Raw genomic sequence first — 19,330 nt, forward strand, 5'->3', positions numbered from 1 at the left:
GGGCATGGGGGGTGGGGACGTGGGGGTGGCAAGGCCGTGGGAACGCTGCCGTCCCGCATCCTGACCCAGCCCGGGGCCACCTGGGCGTTTATTTGCGAATATCGGGATGTCCACCCCTATTTCACAACGAGGGGGGGACACATACACTTACAGGGACACATGCACAGTATACACGACAGCAAGCATCTTGGTCCACTTTCTGCTGCTCTAACAGAATTCCACAGACTGGGTGATTTATAAAGGAACAGAGGCATGTTTCTTACAGTTTTGGATGCTGGGAAGGCCAAGGTTGAGAGGCCTGCTTCAGGGAAGGACCTTGGGGCAAGAGCTTGCTATATCACCCCAGGGCGGAAGGTGGAAGGGCCAGAGAGTGAGGGGAGAGAGCGAGTGAGCATGAGGGGGGTGGAAAACAAGGGGGGGAGAGAGAGAGACACGAGGGTGGGGGAAGACAGAGAGAGAAAGAGAAAAAGGGTGGAGCTCACCTAATCAGGAACCCAGTCCTGTGAGAACTAGCCATTCCTGAGACAACAGCATCAATCATTCATTCAGGCAGAGCCCTCCTGACCTGAACCCCTCCCGGAGGGTCCACCTCCCCATTCTGCTGCACTGGAGATGAAATTACAGAGGCTTTGGGGGAGACATTCAAACCCCAGCAGTGCGTATCTGTGTCTGTATCTGCATCTATACATAGCATCTCTATGTAGCTACAGTTCCCAATTTAGATGGCTACGGCAAACAATTTTTCAACTTTGGTGTGAACACAACACGCATTCAGTAGAGACTGTATTTTGAGTACACACGCACCCATTCTGTTTTTCACTTTCAATTTAGTATTCATAAATTTCATACGATATTCAACCCTTCATTATAAAATAGGTTTTGCGTTATTTTGCCCAACTGTAGGCTAATGTGAGTGTTCCGAGCAGCGTTTAAGGTGGGCAGGGCTAAGCCAGGATGTGTTAGGTGTATTAAAAGCACTTTCAACTTATGATATGTCCAACTTATGACGGGTTTAGCCGGACTTAACCCCACTGTAAGTCTAGGAGCACCAGCACATACCTGCAACGCTACCTATGTCTGTATTTGTGTATATCTGGATCTACGTGCCCGTATCCATGACTCTGTAACTGTGTGTCTATGCCTGCATTTGCATCTATGTCCGTCCCCGTGTACCTGTGTCTACACCCATGTGTTTGTACTGGTACCTGCATCTGCGTCTATGCAGACAAGCAGTCGCTCTGGCTTCTCCTCAGGGGAAACAAGGGTTTTTAACCAGAGACTCCTCCTCTTCCCCAGACCTGAAGCAACTCTCCTTCTCACCATAGTGGGCAGCAATAGAGTAAGGCACTCGGGGGACTCAGGTAAAGGTTGCCCCTGACATCTGGGGTGGGGTGTCCAGGCTCTGTGGCTTCTACAAAATCAAGTGTCATGGGCTGAACTGTGGCCCCCAAATAACTATTTTGAAGCTTTAACCCCCTGTGCCTCAGAACAGGACTGTCTAGGGATGGGATCTTCAAGGAAGCAATGATGTTAGAGTGAGGTCATTAGGGCAAGCTCTGATCCAACGTGACTCGTTTATTCCAGGATATTAGGACACAGACGCACCGAGGAACAGTCACGTGAGGACGATATAAGACGACGGCATCTGCAAGCTGAGGAGAGAGGCCTCGCCAGAAACCAACCCGCCTGCACGTTGTCCTTGGGCTTCTTCCAAAACTGTGCAAAAAGTAAGTTTCCTTTGTGCCCCTCAGCCAGTGGCACTTTGCTATGGTAGCCTACAGACTAAGATGCCAGGGACTGCTGGGCCCATGGGCATGTCTGCAATGAGCGTAAGTGGAAAGAAAACCCACTTCCTGTGCTGTCGAGGACAGTCTGAGAGGGGCCATGGCCGCGTGTGCCCATGGCAGGTGACAGGCAGGGCTGTTGCTGGAGGGGCTCAGCTCTGTGCTTGTCTCCTCAGCACTGGACCCAACAGGCCAAGATGACCCTTTACTGTCCCCTAATTCCTGTCCTTTCAGGATGAGCCTCACAGGACACCCACGTCCCAACGCAGACACTGTGCTTTCTGGCAGCGTTCCGCTTTAGAAGTACGTTGGCAGCACGTGGGGACTCAGATGCTTGGTCTCGACGCACAAGCCCCCAAGCCGTACTGCCCCTTGGAGCCACTGCTTGGTGTGTCTGAACAGACATCTTCTTGCCCGCTTCTGCGCTCACGTGTGAATGTGCACCTGAAGCTTGCAGCACCTCATGCAGCAGGCCATGTGATGCTTGTCCTGAGCCTGCCTTCTTCACCTGGCCACCAGACCAAGGGCTCGCGGGGAACTGAGGACACGGCCCAGCATAGCACAGACACAGGAGTCACTGAGGCAGAAGGCACGAGACTCCACCCACCCCACGCCCCTCGAGATCTGACAAAGTCAGAGCAACCTCACAGGGCTCCCTAGCCCAGAGACTGGTGAGACCCTCACGGTGCCCCCTGGTCCAGCAGTTGGCGAGACCCTCATGGCGCCCACCCCCCTCAGCCCCGCGGTTGCACACTGTCTTGGCAGGAGCCAATTAGTAAGTGTCTTGGGTCCTTCAGGCCAGTCTTTGTTGCAACTATTCGGCTCAGCAGTTGCAGCCTCAATGCAGCCCAGACAATGTGTAAATCAAGCGATGTGGCTGTGTGCCCAGAAAACTTAATCTACTAAAGCAGGCAGCACGCCACATTGGCCACGGTCCGCTGCCCCCCACACTTGACCATGGAATCCTCTAAGGTTGCTCTTAGACCCTTTCCACTCACGGCCTGCCCAACCTGCCCCTTGCTACTAATGTCCCAGGAGGGTTCTGAGGGCCTCAAGCCCTCAGCAGCACAACAGAGTCATCTGGGAGATTTCAAGGGCCATGAAGTCGGGGCCTAATGAGTCCAAAACCTTTGGAGGCGGAGGGAGCTCAGCCAGGAATAGCTTTAAAGCTTCCCCTCCTTCAACTAGAGATAAGTTACAGAATTCCTGCCCTCGAGGATTGATGGTGACTGAGCTCCAGTGGGGTGGGTCCAGGGCCCTGGCGGCAACACCCTTCAGGAATGACCACAGGGGCTCGAGGGAGCCTGGGGACACAGGGGACGCTGGGCCCCCTCCATGCTGGGTGTGGAGAAGGATCCAGCCTCGAGCCCCAGCTGCCACTGACCGGATCCACGCCTGACACTCACAGGACCAGGAGGGTCTGAGACAGGGCCGATCCCATAGGACCTGCAGCCCCGGGGGCTGAGTCACAGCCAGAATAAGGACACTACTCGGCCGGCTGCTCCCCTGCTCGACCTTCGCCATTAAATGTCCCTCTTGACCCTCCAAACAGCCACACTCTGGCCAGGAGCGTGACTACCGACAGGCCGGCAGCCAGCTCCGAGCACATGTCTGCTTGGTGGTCGATGGCTGGTCCCCATGGACCTGAGCCGGAGCAGCAGAGTGGCCGCAGGGGAAGCCCATGCAGCCGGGGAACCCCTGCCCCGCAAGTGGCCCTCCCGGGGCGATCAGCCTGCAAAGCTGGGCTCTGCCAGAGGCTCTGACGTGAGGGCAGAGGCTGGTCCGCGGCCTTCCCTGGAGCCCGGTGGGGGCGTCTAGGGCAGGATGTGCCACAGGTGGGTTGGAGGCGGCCCTGGCCGAGGCTGGTCCTGTTGTGCCCCTCCACGGGCAGTGCAGTCCCAGGACGATGGGCAGGCCCCGGCTGACCCCCAAGCGGAACGCCTGGGCCAGGGGACACGCTGCGGAGGCAGAGGGGAGAAGGTAGGATCGCTGCACCCTCAGCCTCAGGGCTGACCTCACAAGCGGCCACATGAGATAGGGCTGACCCATCAGCAGACACCACCCAACTTCCCTGATGGCCGTAGACACAGACACGTGACCAAGCATAGCCAATCAGAACCAGCCCTGGGGCTTGCCCTGGGCCTGCTGGGAAAGAGCCGAGGTCTCTCCCTCCCAGGACTACAGAGCAGTGAGGTCATGTGTGTGCCTTCGTGTCTGCAGCAGGAGAGGTGCCTAGGACGGAACCAGGATGGGGACAGGGCCACGGGGCAGAGCCAGGCTGGGGGGCGGGGATGCAAGGGGCCTCAGGCGAGGGGGGGGGGGCACCTGCGGACACCCGCTGCGAGCCTGGCTTGCTGCTTGGGTCAGGGTTTATTCCTCTGTGCCTCAGTTTGCCTTCCTGCAAAGCCAAGTGGCGACTCTCCAAGCAGCTCTTTTGGGAGCAGCTAAGAGAGGCATTTCCTGCAGAATCATCTTCCTGTCTTTAGAGGAAAGATGCTTTATGGTTCTTACTATGGAACGAAGCCCTGCGGTCGGCCCTCAGGCTGTGCCTTTGGCCAGGGCCCGGGTCGCAGTGGTGGGACCTGGTGTCAGCTCAGCAAGCTAGAGCTCCTCTTCCCTCCCAAGCATCTCCCGGTGGGACTTGAGCCAGACCCGGAGGGACTGCAGCAGAGGCTGCCGGGAGATCACCTCAGGCTGCACCCTGGTTCGCTGTGCCTCAGATCTGGCTCTGGGGCGAGTCCTCCGCGGCATCCAGCAGAAGGCAATTGGCATCATTTTCACCAGGGTGCAGACAGGCCCCGCTCCATCCTTCAAACCATAATCATCACCTGGTGCCCCTTCCTGCCTGGTGCCTCCCTGGCCAGCGCCCACCCCTCTTGGGGGCAGCACCGTGACCCCGGGGGAGCCTCCTCCCCTACTTGGTTCTCTTGGGTGGGCAGAGGGCTGATCCCCACCCTTAGCCCCAGCCAATCACAGCGTTCCTCTCCTTTGGCCTCCAGGAGGGCCCATGATGGAGAGGTCCAGGCAGGCCCATCAGAAATGATGGGGTACCCCTGAGGATCTTGTGGGAAATGCTGGCTTGACAATGGCCAAGCGTTTCCCCCACCTGTTGTAACTAGAATTTTGCAGGAACCGAAAGCCTCCTGCCCACCCCAGGGCAGCCTGAGAATGGAGTAGTAAGGAAGCAGAGCCTCCTGGTGAGGGAAGAGCTGTGGTCATGTTGGAGCCCTGGCCCCTGGTGTCCCCGATGTGTGAGTCTTGAGTCTCCACTCGTGTTTAAACCCTTTGAGTTAGGTTTTCTGTCCCTTGCAGCCAAAGGAATCCTAATGGCTCTGTGTGGTTCCCGAGGCTTCTGCCAACATCCCCTCCAGCAGCCTCGGTGCCTGCCACTCCCCAAGCAAGAGGAGAGCATGCCCCTGAGAAGGGAACCGCCGGGCATCGGGAAGGCCCAGGGCTGTGTGTGGGTACTGCTCTCGGGCCTGCAGCTGCACCTGCTGCCTTGACTGGAAAAGCGCCGGGAGCTCTGATGACCTGCCTGGAAGCCGTGCCAAGCCTTCCTGGGTGTTTGGGGAAAAGAGACTCTGACTCACTCCCCCAAGAGGGGCCTTGGCGGGAAATGACACGGCACCCTTCAGCAGTGTCCTCAATCCGTGCCATCTCCACAGAGCCCCGCCCCCTCCCACCCTCCCCACACAGGCAGGGAACGTACCAGAATAACCAGCAGGGCAGGGGCGACGAAGGCCCAGATGGCACCACTCCCCAGGGACAGCCAGCAGCTGTGGAGGAAGCAGAGTCATTATTCGGCCCCACCTGCCACAGCCCCGCTGCCAGGGCATCTTCACCCACCCGTGGGGGCTGTGACCGTGTCTTCCCCAGCCACGGGGTCCACCTGGGACACCGTCAGAACAAAAGTCTTAATCCCCCAAAATGCTTTTTATCCTTGGTGATCTCATGTCTCATTCTTGGAAAGGATTTTCTGGGTTTGCAGACTGGGTCAGCAACCTCTGGAGAGTCTAGCCAAAGTCCAAAGTAGGTTTTAATTTCATTATGAAAGATAAATAAGCCTTTGGCCAGGGACCAGCTTTCTGGCAGAGCATTTCAAACATGACCTAATAGGGCCTTCCAGGAGGGAATCGGGCAGGGACATGTCACGTGACACAGGCCTGGCCATTCCCCCCTGCCCGAAGCACGTGGTCAGTTGCGTGCTTTCAGCGCCCCACCCAAGAGAAGCCCTTCCAGGGGGCCCAGCGATTGCTCGGGTGTCCTGGGTGAGGGCCCAGTTTGAGGAGTGGCCTCTGAGATGTGACTCTCACAACCCAAGGAAGCCAGCTCCTTTCCAAGCCCGTCTCTTTCCAGAGCTGGTGGCACCATGAGGAGCCTTGGGTCCCTAAGACAGCTTATCTTCTCACTCCTGGGACACAAGGTGTTGGCCAGGCACTGGAGGGCCTTCAGCTGGATCTGGGCAGGTACATGGCACTGACCCCCCCAGCACATGACGTGGTGTCCTCGCCTTAGTTCCCGGTGGCTGCTCACCAGGCAGTGTCTGGCCCGTCATGTCAGTCCCACGTGTGCGCCATCTCACTTAACCCTGCACTGCTCGAGGTGTGACCCTCCATTCTGCAGATGAGATGTCGGAGGCCTGGAGAGACCAGGTGACTCCCAGGTCACTCAAGTGCCCCGCCTCTCTGCTCCCTCCTCCCCGAGACCTCCTGGCCAGGAGATACAAAATGCCCCGAAATGGGACAGCACCTGTGAGATGCCCACAACACGGAGAGGGGGACTTTCCCGGGGGCAGTGCCATTTAACTGGAAGAAGCACAGCAGCTTGGCCTGGCGCCTCTGGAAGGCACAGCTCAGCCTGGGCTCATTTTCGGGGTGATGCTGCTGCAGAGAACCCGTGCCCTCCGGCGTCCACATCAGAGTCTCACGGCGAGGAGAAGCTTCTGACATGATATGCCTGTACTGCTCGAGACCCAGCGAGGGCCTGAACCGGCTGGGATCCTGGCTCTCAGGTGTGTGGGAAGAGGCCTGGTAGACTTGGACCCTGGGGCTCAGGCTGTGGGTGAACCTCCCATCCTCAACTCCAGGCGGGACAAAAGGAACAAAAGGCACAAGTGCCACCAAGCTCTCTGAGAAGGACATTCTGCTAGCTGGCGCCTGGTCTCCTAACAGCACCTGATGGAAAGGAGGGGCCAGGACAGTGATCTGTCCAGCCTCGTCCCCGCATGCGCTCACGGGCCTCCACAGCACTTCGCCTCAGTCGGTGGCTGCACCAACACGGAAAAGGCCAGGCTTCACCGAGTCTCGCAGTTCAGCTGTGACACAGGCTTCTGGGGTGGCGTGAGGGTAACCAGCCTCCCTCCCTTCCCGAGCCCTCCCTTCCTGAGGCCTCTCTTTTGCGTTTTCATTCAGTGGCACCTCGGTGTGGCCAAAACGGCAGTAGCTTCCCAAAGGCATTTGAGCTGAGGCCTTTTGCCCTGCGTCCCTGGAGCCTGAGCACCTAACCTGGGCCCATGACACCATCGCATCTGCTTCCTGATTCAAGCCTGGCCCATCAGCTGCATCTCCAGTGGTGCATGGGATCCTGGACACCAGAGGGTCCCTCCCTGCCGACCCTGGACACTGTAAGTTCCCTCCCTGCTGATCCTGGATACTGTAAGTTCCCTCTCCTGCTCAAGCTGTGGACACCCGGGACCCGCCTGCCTGGTACACATGAGATCACATGTTCACTGTCATACTGGGCATGTACTACACGGAAGGCACTTGCTGACCTCCTGGAAAGGGCTAAAGGTCACATGTTGGGCTCCATGGTCACCAGAACTGTGTGTGGGAAGATCACATGGGGAAGTGTCCTATCAGCGGCTCCCAGAAATCACCTCTCCATTCCCGGACCCCCTGTCTCCCCTGTTCTGGTTTCGGACTGGGCGACATCCAGGCACAGGGGCTGCTATCCCCCCTCCGGTCCCTCTGTTCTCACTGCCAGGGCTTGGGGAGGCAGTCCTGCATGGGACCCCTTCGCCGCCCCTAGAACAAGCCCCAGAACAGCGTGGGGAGAGAGCCAGGGCCTGTCCTGCGAGAGGCCTGCCAGACACAAGTCCTGCTCAGAATACTCCTCACTTACTTGTGACTTTTTCCGTAGCTGTCCACAGCGGATGCTATGGTGACGATACAGATCAGGAGCGGCAGTCCTGTGGGAAACCGAGAGAGTCTGTCAGCTGGCCCGGCCGCTCCTCCCTCCACTCACTCGACACCTGATACCCACAGAGAGCTCCGTGCCGAGTGCCAGGCACAGACAGCCATCCCCAAGAACTCACAGTCCAGACACAAGGATAATACATTCACACTCACACACACACACACACACACACACACATACACACACACACACACACACACACACACACACACGCTTACACATGCATGCTTACACTCACACATACACACCAGATGATGTACACAGGTCTTTGTCACAGCAAATGGCACGGGGAAACAAGACACTGCCTTGGTGGAAGGGACCTGCGGGGCTCAGCCAGGGCCAAGGCTCCCCAAGAGACAACTGCCAACAGCTGAAGTCATCTGAGGTTGTCCTAACAGGGTGGTACCCAGCAGGCCAGAGTCCAGGACTTCCACTCAACAGCCTACAGTGCACAGGACAGCTGCTCACAAGACTGCCCAGTCCATGTGCTGCTTGAGAAATCTGCTCTGGAGTGGTGAGGGAAAGATGGGAGAAAGAGGAGCTTGGAACACTGGCTTGGCTGGCCTTAGGGAACACTAGGCTCCATAGGCATGTGACCCATCACTGCGTAAGTGGAACATCAAAAGCCTTAGCCACAGCTATTGGTCCAGGGTTGGGCATGTGGCCCTGGATAGACTAATGAGACTTCACCAGGGACTTTTTTTGCGCCTGACGAGAAACAAGAGCTCTTTTCCACATCATCTTGAGAGGATGATGATGTCAGTGAGACCGGTTTCCAGGCAGCCATCCTGGCACCAAGAGGCAGAGAGGGCATGACCTCAACACAGAGGAGATCAGATCAGAGAGACAGGAGAAGAAGACTAAACCTTGATTATGTATCAAGTCAGACTTGAAGTCCAACACCTTGGAACTTTTTTGTTATGTGAGCCAATTCTCTCTCTCTTTTTTTTTTTTTTTTTGTCTAAGTCAGTTTGAGTTGGATTTCTGTTGAAACTGAGTGTGGCAAATCAGATGTGGCCAACTTCTTACAAAGCCATGTCAGACCACATGTCAGCTGGTGGTAGAGGAAAGGTCCAGGAGTGTGATAGACAAACACCTGGGCCAGCAGTTCTCAGAGCTTTCGGTCATTGTGCAAGAGATTCTAGTTGAACTACTGTCAGAAACTTTACCCCGACCATGGGTGGCCTCCACCCTCACTGTTCAGACTCAGGGTCGGATCGGATGTGTCTTACGATCCAAGAGGAGGCTCACCTCACAGCCTTCCTGAGCCCAGCACCCCAGACCTCATCTGGAAACGGCTCTCTGCTTCCACAGCACATGAGCTCTGAGGCACGGACCTGATTCTAACCCTGAAAATAGCACACTCCCGGCTGCCCAGAGGTGGGCATCGTCCTATCTGGCGTCCTGAGCACACAGCTTGCAGTCTGCCCGGATGCAGAGAAGGGTGGGAGTGAGCAGGGAGATGCCAGGGGCAACTCTCCCCACTGCTCAAAAGGGCCTTTCTCAGACTCTCGAGCAGAAAGCTGGGGTGGGAAGGTGAGCTGAGCGCGGGGCTCTCTGTGCCATCTCGGCTGAGTCGCCAGACTCCTGGGGACGGGGTGGACCTGGCACCCAGCTCTCCAGGCCTTGGTTCTCCAGTGCCCTCTGGGGCAGAGCCAGCGCCACACGGGCCCTTCCCAGCTGCAGGGTTTGTTTTTTTGTTTGTTTTTAAATCAATCACCCTGAAAGCCGCTTCCTGGACAGTCTGCTGCTGGAAGGCTGGAAGAGTGGGGTGGAACCCCTGGGAAGAAGCTAGCCTCTCCCACAGGCACCTCACCTGTTCAAAGGGGCCCCCAGGTCCCGAATTAATAGCAAATGGAGGGGTCCAGCTGCTGCTGTCTCACCTCAAACCCACAGCCAGCCCAGCTCAGGCAGATGAGGACGCTGTTCACGGCGCCTGATGAAATCAATCAAGGAAAAGCTGACGGGAAGACGGATGGGGGTGGCAGGGCTGACGGGACCAGTCAGCACGCAGCTTGCAGGGAGCTCATCTTAGGGCCGCGGTGGTGACAGAAACCACACAGTTCCTGCCACGGTTGTCAAGGAGGAACAGACGCTCAGGGTGCCCAGATCTCTCTCTCTCTCTCTCTCTCTCTCTCTTTTTTAAAAAAGAACTCTCTATGTAAAATCCCTCAAGTTTGCAATGTAGGCAAATAATTCATTATTTTTCTCTGTGCAGATCAAATAAAACATCGTTCCAGGCTGGATTGGATCAGTGTGGATTGTCCTGCACCCGTGTGCGCGCGCACACACACGCATGCACACTCCCCCCCACCCCCATCTCATAGGCGATACAGACGGCTCCATTCACGAGGTCCCTCTCACTCTAGCAACAAATCCCACACACGCCTTCCATTCATGCTGCTGGCCTTGCCGTGGCTCATGGTGTGTGTCTGCCCGTGTGCCTCTGAATGATATGACTGTGCCCATGGATAAACTACTAACAGCAGTGGCTGGCTGCGTGTCGCCCTAACCATGACTGAGTGAAGCCAGAAATTGCAGGAGGGCGCAGCTCTGCCCAGGGTGCCGGGCGGGGCTGGAGAAGGAGGGGGGAGTTGAACTGGGGTCCCCGAGGGGAGGATGAGTGTGGTGATGTGCAGCCTTAGGACCGGCATGTGCACAGGTATCCCCGTGTGACGCAGCACACATGGTGCCTCGGCTCAGGACGTCTTGGTGGCTGCTGAGTCCCCTCTGTGGCCTCTCTGGGGAAGCCACGGAGGCATCATTTACCCCTAAGTTATCTCCACACCACCCTCAAATGAGTCAGCTTGCCAATTCACAGCACAAAATGAGTATGCTTTTCGGCCCCTTGCAAAATGAGGGCTGTGGAAACCAATGGATCTGGAGGAAACTAGAAACAAGCAGCAGGCCCCACTGCCTGGTCACGGTTCACAGCCACTGCAGGGATGCGGGAGCCAACGGGCAGCCCGACACTGGCAGGAAGCAGGGTCTGAGCTGGCCGGCCTGGGCACGGCACAATGGACTGTGGCGGACAGGCCTGCCTGCGGGGAGATGACTTCCAGAACAACGGGAGTTGCTCTGCAGACCTGCCCCCAGGGAGACAGCTGTCACCATGAGACTCAGCTAAGAGCACAACCACTTACTGTGTCTGTGCAGTTTCCTAAGGGCATAAGCAAATTAAGAGACATTGACTCAAGAAAATGTACATCTTGCTAAGCTCAGTGGGAGCCTGGCACTGGAGCCAGACCTGCTTGTCTGCCCAGTTCTGTGTGGGGGAGGCTTCGTTCCAAGTGGGTATGGCCAAGAAGACTCCCTGGTCCCAGCCCAGGCCTGCAGTGTCTCCTGAGACCGCAGGGCACCTGCACTTTTCATCCCCGACTCTGTGCTGCAGAAACCCCACTCCAGGTAAAAGTGGCCAAGAGCTTGGGGCTCCCTTCCCTCCTGCGTGGGCCTCTGTTGGGGCAGCAGGCTGAGAACACTGGGGCCACCACCCTCACCTCCGACGACCCTCAGGGCAGAGGTTCTGCACTGGGTGCCATAAGCTGTGAAAATCAAGCTGGTTCTGCCACCCAGTGCCCTGTGTGGTGCACAGACATGCCACTCCCTAAGAAATGGGCCGCTGCCCCTGCCCCTAGCTACAGAGCAGTGCCCCAGGAATTCTTCCCAGGAAGAGAAGCCAACCATTAGGATAGAGACCTCCACAGTGCTCCTCATGGGAACTGAATTTATGGGAAACAGAGCACTGGGAAGTTCAAGCCTAGAGGCGGAAAGGAACGAGCTTTTGCAGAAATAATGAAGAGGAGGTCGACGGCCCGAGGGGAACACCAAGCTAAACCATATTTCAGCTAGTTTACCAGCGACAGCCTGGAAGAGACAGCTAAGGAGAGCCTTCCTGGGGTCAGAAGAAACCTCAAGACTGGCCTCAAAAATACCCCTGCAAAGGGGCCTGGGTTTGATTGGGTCAAGCTGTGGAGCAGTGTGTGCCCTAGGCCACCGTTGCTGGCAATCAGTGGAACCTGACATGGTGGTATACACACACCAGTAGACAGCTCAAGAGACAGGCCACAGAAAGAGACAGAGAGAGCCCTGCTGAAACCAGTGATCCCAGGGTGACTGTGCACGTGCCCAAGCCGTACCCTCTGGATGATGTGAGAGGACTCACACCATGAGGCAAATAGACTCTAGCACTAAACAGTCCAGCCAAGTTATCCAACAAATAAACAAGCAATAAGAAGCCACGGAGGGAGGGTGTCAGTAACCAGAATTGCTGCAATATGCTATTTAAAATGGCAAGTCTTCAGCAAAAACATTATGAGACACACAAAGAAACCAGAAAATGTGGCCCATGCACAGGGACAAGGCAGGCAACAGAAACTGGCTGTGAGAAGGCCCAGTTGTTATGTTTAACAGAAAAAGGTGTCAAAGCAGCTATTATAAATACAAAGAATTAAATGGAACCATCCTTCAAAAGGTAAAGGAATGCATAATAACCATGTCTCATCAAATAGAGAATATCAAAATGAAAAACAAAAAACAAACAAACAAAAAACAAGGACCAGATGAAAATCCTGGAGTTGAAACATATAATAACTGAAATAAAAATTATTTAGAGGGCTTCAAGAATAAAGCCAAACTGGCAACAGAAAGAATTAGATGGATAAGCTGAAGTGGACTTGAAAACAGACTGATAAAGATTATGCAGTTTGAAGGACACAGAGAAAAAGAATGAAGAAAAATCAACAGCACCTCAGAGGAACGTAGAACACCATTAAATACACCCACATACTCATAACGGAAGTTATCGGCAAGAGAGGAGAGAGAGAGGAAGGGGGGCGAAAAGTATTTCAGGAAATAATGGGTGAACTTTCCCCAAATTGGGTGAACAAGGAAAGATCAGCAAGAAAACAGAAGACGTGAACAACCCCGTGAAGCAGCCAGACCCAGCAGACATCTGCAGCCCACTCCCTTCCGCGCCGCCGAATACACTTTCCTCTGCCGGGCGTATGGGACACTTTCCAGGACAGATCATTTACCGAGGCATAGAACAAACCTCAATACATTTGAAAGGACTGAAATCACATGAACTATGCGGTCTTTCCACAACAGAACGAAATTAGGCATCACAGCAGCAAAAAGTGAGAAATGCACAAATATGTGGAAACGAAACACACCCATCATCAAGAGTCAAATAAATCCCAAATAAGTTAGAAAATACTTAGAGAATGAAAACGAAGACGCACGAACGAGACGTACAGGAGGCAGCTGAGCAGTGTGCAGAGGGACACGCACGGCTGTACATGCCTGCATTCCAGAAGAAGGCTCTCGCCCCAGCAACCTCAACTTCCACTTCAAGCCACCAGAAAAAAAGAACGAAAAAGCTAAAGCAGGCAGGAGAAAGGCAGGCATGAAACGAAGGCAGAAATGGATGCAATCGAAAACAGCAGAACAATCCAGAAAATCAACAAAATCAGAAATTGTTTCTTTTAAAAGACCACCAAAGTTGACACACAAGTCAGGAGTCTGGGAAGTGCTTCTAAGCAGTATGGAGGGTGTGCCTTTGACCGGCCAGTGGGTTCTCCTCTCATCTTGCTCTCCAGGAGGCACCGGCAAGGTTGAGATGAAGACGGAAGTATGCTGACCTCCTCCAGCCCATCCTTCAGCCCTCGACTGGACCACCTGCCCTGGCCCAGCCCCACCTGCTCCGTCCCACCCAGACCCATCCAACCTACCCCATCCCATCCCGTAGTAGTAGAGGTGCTTGCTGTCCTCCGACCCGAAGACCTTGATCACCATGCTGTAGAGATGCAGCCCTTCCACCAGCATCCAGGCGAAGGCGCTCAGGAAGAAATAGTGCAGAAGCATGGCCATCACCCGGCAGCCAGTCTAGGAGCAACCAGAGACAGGAGGTGAGATGGCCCTGGGTGTGCCCTGGGCTTGGTGTGGTCCCAGCCTCCCAGCATCCCTTTCCTGGGTCCATCTTCTGGTCATCTGATTTCATTTTATTCTTGGAGAGTCTTCTCGTTTCTTGGGGCAGAAATCTGGGTGCAGCATATGACTCGGGACTAGCCAATCAGGGCATCATGCTGCCCCAGTTGCAGTGATTGGTCCAGGAGAGTGCCCAGGACTCAGGCCCAGCCAATCACCATCACCAGTTCCACTCCCTCAGAACTGGTTCAGAGGTGGCACATGATGCAACCCGTCCAGACAGGGTAGAATCTGGGGACTTGGGCAGAGCCACTAGGGAGAGTCCTCGCCCCCCACCCTCCTCACCCCTGGGGACAGGAACCTGGAGCTTTGGAGACCGCAGTGGCCCCTGGGGGGAGACAGAAGCCTGCCGCATGGCTGAACCCCTGGGTTCTGGAATTTTCAGTTCTAACTAGACAAATGACAACTTCGAGGCTGTAGGTAGTTACCTGGAACTGAGGGAAGCACCAGTGACAGTGTCCTTGGGCTACTCCCAACAGAACATAAGCACAGGGGCTACCCTGCTCCTGGGGCCCTCCCATCCTGGTTGCCCGTGGGGTCTTGCCGATGATGGGAGTGGGCGGGGCCATGCTCAGTCACATGGCCCAGCTTCGCCTGGGAGCTCTGTACCCTGCTCCTGGTGAGTCCACAGGTGTTGCGGTCACCCAGGGCTCATCCATCAGCTCCAGATAAAAGGTCTGGGAAACCAAAGCCCAGGGTGGAAAGCAAGCAAAGGAACCCAGGGACAGCCCGCTGCCACTGGCTGCTCCAAGGTCTGTCCTTCCGAGGCAGCCAAGACAGTTAATCCTCATAGAAAAAACATGTTGTGTTTCTTGTCATCATGTGCCTTTATATTTAGATACAAACATGGGACTCATCCATTATTTTGTTGGCTCAGTACCTCTGGCCCCAAGTCCTCTAGGACAAGCAACCCATCCCATAGGGAGTTGCCCCTCCCTACCCTGGGGCTCTGGTGAGACCAATTATCTCGATCAGCTGTCCTGTCTGCCATGGAGGTTTATCCAGTGGACGTGTCACTCAAACAGGACTGATCAGAGCCCTTCCCCGGTTCAGACATAGACTCCTAGAAGGGGATTCCTTCCCTGTCCCTGGGGCCGCCGTCTGGGACATGAACTGGAACTGCTGCAGACCTGTCTCCCCACCTGCCAACACCTGGTGGGACCTCGTTCCCCAGTGTGGGCTTGGACAGGCAGGGTTGGCATCACCTGAGTGGCTGGTGGAGATGCAGAATTCCAGGCCCCCAGAGCTCCTAAACCAAAATCTGCCTTTTAAGGAGTCCCCTTGTGATGTTCTCTCTGGAGCTTAAGAAGCGTTCAGAGGGGCAGGGAGGCCGTGTGTGCCCCATCCATTCCGAGCACATCCGGGAATCTCCCAGGTGCTCCCCCTGAGCCCCGTGGGGTGCCCTGTGAGGGGCACCTGTGCCAGAGGAAGGTGCGTCTGTCTTAGGCAACAGCCCCAGGACAGGGCCTGGCACGGAGGTCCCTCTGGGTAGGAGGAGGAAAGGCCCTGCTGACCCCCAGGCTTGGCTGAAGGACTTGTGCTCTGTAGGCCGACCCTGACTGTATCCCACAGTGCTTGGTGCCCCCAGTCCTCTGGCAGAGGCAGCCCTTCTTCCGGGGCATGGGACAGGCAGGCCTCTGCCTCTCCTCCCACAACCAGGAAGCCTGGTCACTTCTGAGAGTCTCGGCTCTTTGTCTCTGAGTCGAAGCCTTCCGAGGACCCCCTGAGAGCCCCAGCCCAATGCAAAGGGCAGGGAGAGGTGAGGTCTAGGGGAGGGGCCCCCTCTTGGCAGGCTGAGGTGGTACGGCTGTGTGCTGTGGGCACATGGTCCAGGGCACAGTCTGCGGCCCATGTCAGGAGACCAGACTAGCTGCCCCTGCAGGGTTGTCAGCATGGCGAGGCCCCTGACATCCCAGGCCCATCCCGGCTAGAGGCAGGAGGCTGACAGGTTGTGAGGGGTGGGATGACTTTGCCACAGGAGCTGGTGGCCACGTCATCCTCCAGGCCGAGGTGAGTGGACACGCCAGCCCATGCCGTGCCCCTCTGCCTTTCTGGAGAGCCTGCCCGACCGGGGACCTGCATGGGTCCTGAGTTGTAGAAACCAGCAGAGAAGGGGGCACCCTGGCCAGCAGGGCAGGCGGGGAGGGAGGGACGTGCCCAGGGCAGAGGGGCCCGCACCTACTCACCGTGCCCGGCTCCAGGCGGAAGCTGATGAGCAGCAGGACCTGTGCCACGAGCACGGCGGAGGACAGGTTGGCGTGGATGTGGTAGCGCGGGCTCCTGATGGTGCTCACGGAGCTGTGGGCGGACACAGGTGAGGCCCGGCTGGCACCGCCAGCCCCGGCGACTCAGGCTGGGCTCCCATCCCACGTGGAGGCCCCCACGTCCCCTGTTCCAGGCGCGGCTGGAGGGCCGTTGCCACTCCCTGCTGAAGACCTACCCTGTCTCCCTCCTGCTTCTGAGGAACAACCCCGGTTCCTTCCGCAGCCACCGGGCCTGTCGCCCTGACTTGGCCCTTCTTCCCTTTGCCCGTTTCGGTTTTTTGACCCGACCCCCGGCTGGCTCCAGCCACAGGGCCTTGCATCAGCGGTGGGGTAAACCCTCTCCCATCTCTCCATGGTGGCCTGAACGTCTCCTTTGGAGACAGCATCCTGTTGGCAGCCATGACGCAGCTCCACGTCCTCACTCTGTCCTCTGCCCGGTGGCGCGACCCCAGTGAAGGTGTCCCTGTCCGCCCGCACCCAAGCATGCGCTCGTCTGTCCTGGGCACGGGTGGCGCTCAGAGCTGACCACACGCCTGGGCGTGGACAGGATGACTGTCCTAGCACCGCGCGGAGGCGCCCCTACCTTGTTCCTGTCTGCTCTTGCCTGACGTGGATCCCAGGGGAATTCCTCCAGGGTCAGGGCTGGGGACTTTTCCGGACCTTTCCAGCTCAGTGGAAGCTGGTGCCCCTGGCTCCACGACCCCTCCTCTCTTCCCTCAGCCACCCAGCCAGCCCCATGGCCCGCCTGCACCCCTGACCTCACGATGGAGGGGGACTCACGACAGCACGGCGAAGGTGACCAGTGTGGCGGCCAGGCAGAGCACCGACAGGGAGCAGCCCACGTAGCTGATGGACGACAGCGCCACCTGGTGTCCACGTGCCAGCTGCAGGGAGCAGAGCGGAGGTGTCAGTGGCCCGCGGACCCCACGGGAGCCTGTGCAGAGAGGGCCTGGACCCACATGAATGTGGTGCTGACCACCCCACCCCTCCCGGCCCAGACGTCTGCCCGGGGTTGCAGCCTCGGCTCGGTGCGTGTCCGCTGCCGCCAGTGCCCTCCGACCCTCAACCCCTCCGGCCACCGCCTCCAGCCTGCTGACACCTGGCCTGCCTGGCCCATCCCCCACCCTGCTACCCACCGGCCCCTCCAGCCTCCTGTCTAGGCTGCAGCCCATGCTGCATGGGTGGCGGCTGGGCGTGTGAGGAAGAGTCGCCTGGAGCCAGAGCTCCTGGGCTCAAGTCCCAGTGGGTCACGGCCTACGGATGATCAGGACTCATGTCCCCTCGCTTGGGATGAAAATACAGCCGCCCCCCTCCCTGGGCGGCATGAGGTATGTGACCTCCATACAGGGCACTCGGGCAGGGCTGGAAGAGACGGGCGGTGCCCTGTGGTAGGGTCCCTGTGGCCCAACATCCACGGCACGTGTGCACAGCCCACTCCTTGGCACCTGTGGCCCTCAGAGATCATTCCCAAGTGGGCGCTGTGGCGGGCATCTGCCCCGGCATCCGCATGTCTTAACACTCAAGGGTGGAGGCATAGTACAGCCACATGACGACGTGGCGACATAATCACCAGACAGCCCAAACGTGGCTCTCTAGGCTGGCCATGGGTCTTGAGGCCAGGTCCACTCGGCCCTGGGCTCCGTGAGACTCATCCTAAGCAGTGCCCTGGAGACCAGTGGGTGAGCCCACCTACCTCTTCTCATTGCTGTGGCTGAGGCCCGTGGGAACCCACGTCCTGCATAGAGACCCCAGGCCAGACCAAGGTCCCCAACCTCTGGGCCTTGTGCCCAGTCTCTGCCTGTGGCCTGGGGGTCCGCACACCTCCTCCCCAAACACCGGACAGAGCCAGGAACTAAAGGAGACCACCCTGCAGTGTGCAAAATGCTCAGAGGACACACCACAGACCCAGGAAGCCTGGTTCGGACGGAGGCGTGGGGTGGCGTGGAAGCAGGTGGAACTCTACCCAGGACCAAGCTCAGCAGGGTCCACCTCTACGTGAGTCCTAACAGACTTAACCACTTCCAAGGCACCGTGGGATGGTGCAAACCCTGGCTGGGCAGGCTAGGGGGCGGGGGCGGCCTGGGTCACGCCACCTCGCCCCACCTTCCCTCTGCACCCTCAGGTCCGTCGTCCTCCACAGGGTCCAGCCCGTGCAACTCAGCCTGGCTGGAGGCTGCAGCATCGCCCGTTCCCATTAGGGGGGTGCAAGCAGCTGTTGCCACAACACAGTGGCAGCTCTTGAGGGGTCTGGAGCGTCCTCCCACCCAGGCACCACAGGGAGGTCGGGAGCCGAGGCTGGGTGCTAAAGCTTGAGGGCCCTTGGCACCCAGGGTGGGCAAGGTCAGGTCTCCCGGGGCCAGACGTGCCACTCCATGACATCGTGGCTGTCACAGCTGAAGTGGGTGCTGCTTGGCCAGGGAGCTGGCAGGTCTCTATGGGTCTACGTCCCCCAGGGGAGGGGAGAGGTGGTCACAGGCTAGTCCCACATCATTCCTGAGACAGCCAGGGAGGGTGGTAGGACGCCCCGGCCACTGGGGAGCTGGCTGTGCTCCGCCCTCCTCGACTTTGGTGACTGCAGGGCTGTGTGGCTGGGGTGGGGACTTGCCCTGCTGTTCTCTCACCTGTGGACACACCCATCCTCCTTCACGCCTGGGCCCTGCCTCTTTGGTCTGAGAAGCACTTCTGGCTCTGTGGCTGCCCCACTCCAGACCCCCCCATAGCCACAGCCACTCTGGGGGGCTCTGTGGCAGGCTCATGAGGTCCCCCAGCTGCACCCATCCGTCTCACGTGGTCTCGACCCCATGGGCTCCCTCCACAGGGCTGGGAGCTGCACAAGCGCCACGCTGTGCCCATGGGGAGTCTGCCCAGAGCCCGGCTCCCTGCCAGTAGCACCGAGGCAGTTCACACAGGCTGGAGGCTGCCACACTCCTTAGCTCCATCGGTGCGAGCCCAGCCGGCATGGTGGCCTTGTGGGGATGGTGCCCATCTGCCCCGGAGTCTCCAGAAAACCAGCTCCCTCTAGGGACGGGTGCGGCCCATGCTCCCATGGCAGAACTCAGCAACAACCCAAGACCTGGGCCGGACATCTCCCTGCAGACAGCC

The 19,330-nt window shown here is 57.7% G+C and overlaps 1 protein-coding gene across 1 annotated transcript in view; it reads right to left on the reverse strand.

Annotated features, from left to right (window-relative positions):
* ADGRD1 (adhesion G protein-coupled receptor D1) overlaps positions 1-19,330 on the reverse strand; it is a 148,698-nt gene that overhangs the window by 13,550 nt on the left and 115,818 nt on the right. Inside the window, exons 17-21 of the mRNA XM_008069382.1 lie at positions 17,009-17,112; positions 16,151-16,262; positions 13,709-13,862; positions 7,905-7,971; positions 5,494-5,560 (exon numbers count right to left, since the gene is read on the reverse strand). Coding sequence (XP_008067573.1) covers positions 5,494-5,560; positions 7,905-7,971; positions 13,709-13,862; positions 16,151-16,262; positions 17,009-17,112 — 504 coding nt within the window. The remainder of the gene's footprint in view (positions 1-5,493; positions 5,561-7,904; positions 7,972-13,708; positions 13,863-16,150; positions 16,263-17,008; positions 17,113-19,330) is intronic.

This window comes from Carlito syrichta, unplaced genomic scaffold, assembly GCF_000164805.1.
Source record: "Carlito syrichta isolate Samal-C Ts95f unplaced genomic scaffold, Tarsius_syrichta-2.0.1 Scaffold311975, whole genome shotgun sequence".
Lineage (NCBI taxonomy): Eukaryota > Metazoa > Chordata > Mammalia > Primates > Tarsiidae > Carlito > Carlito syrichta.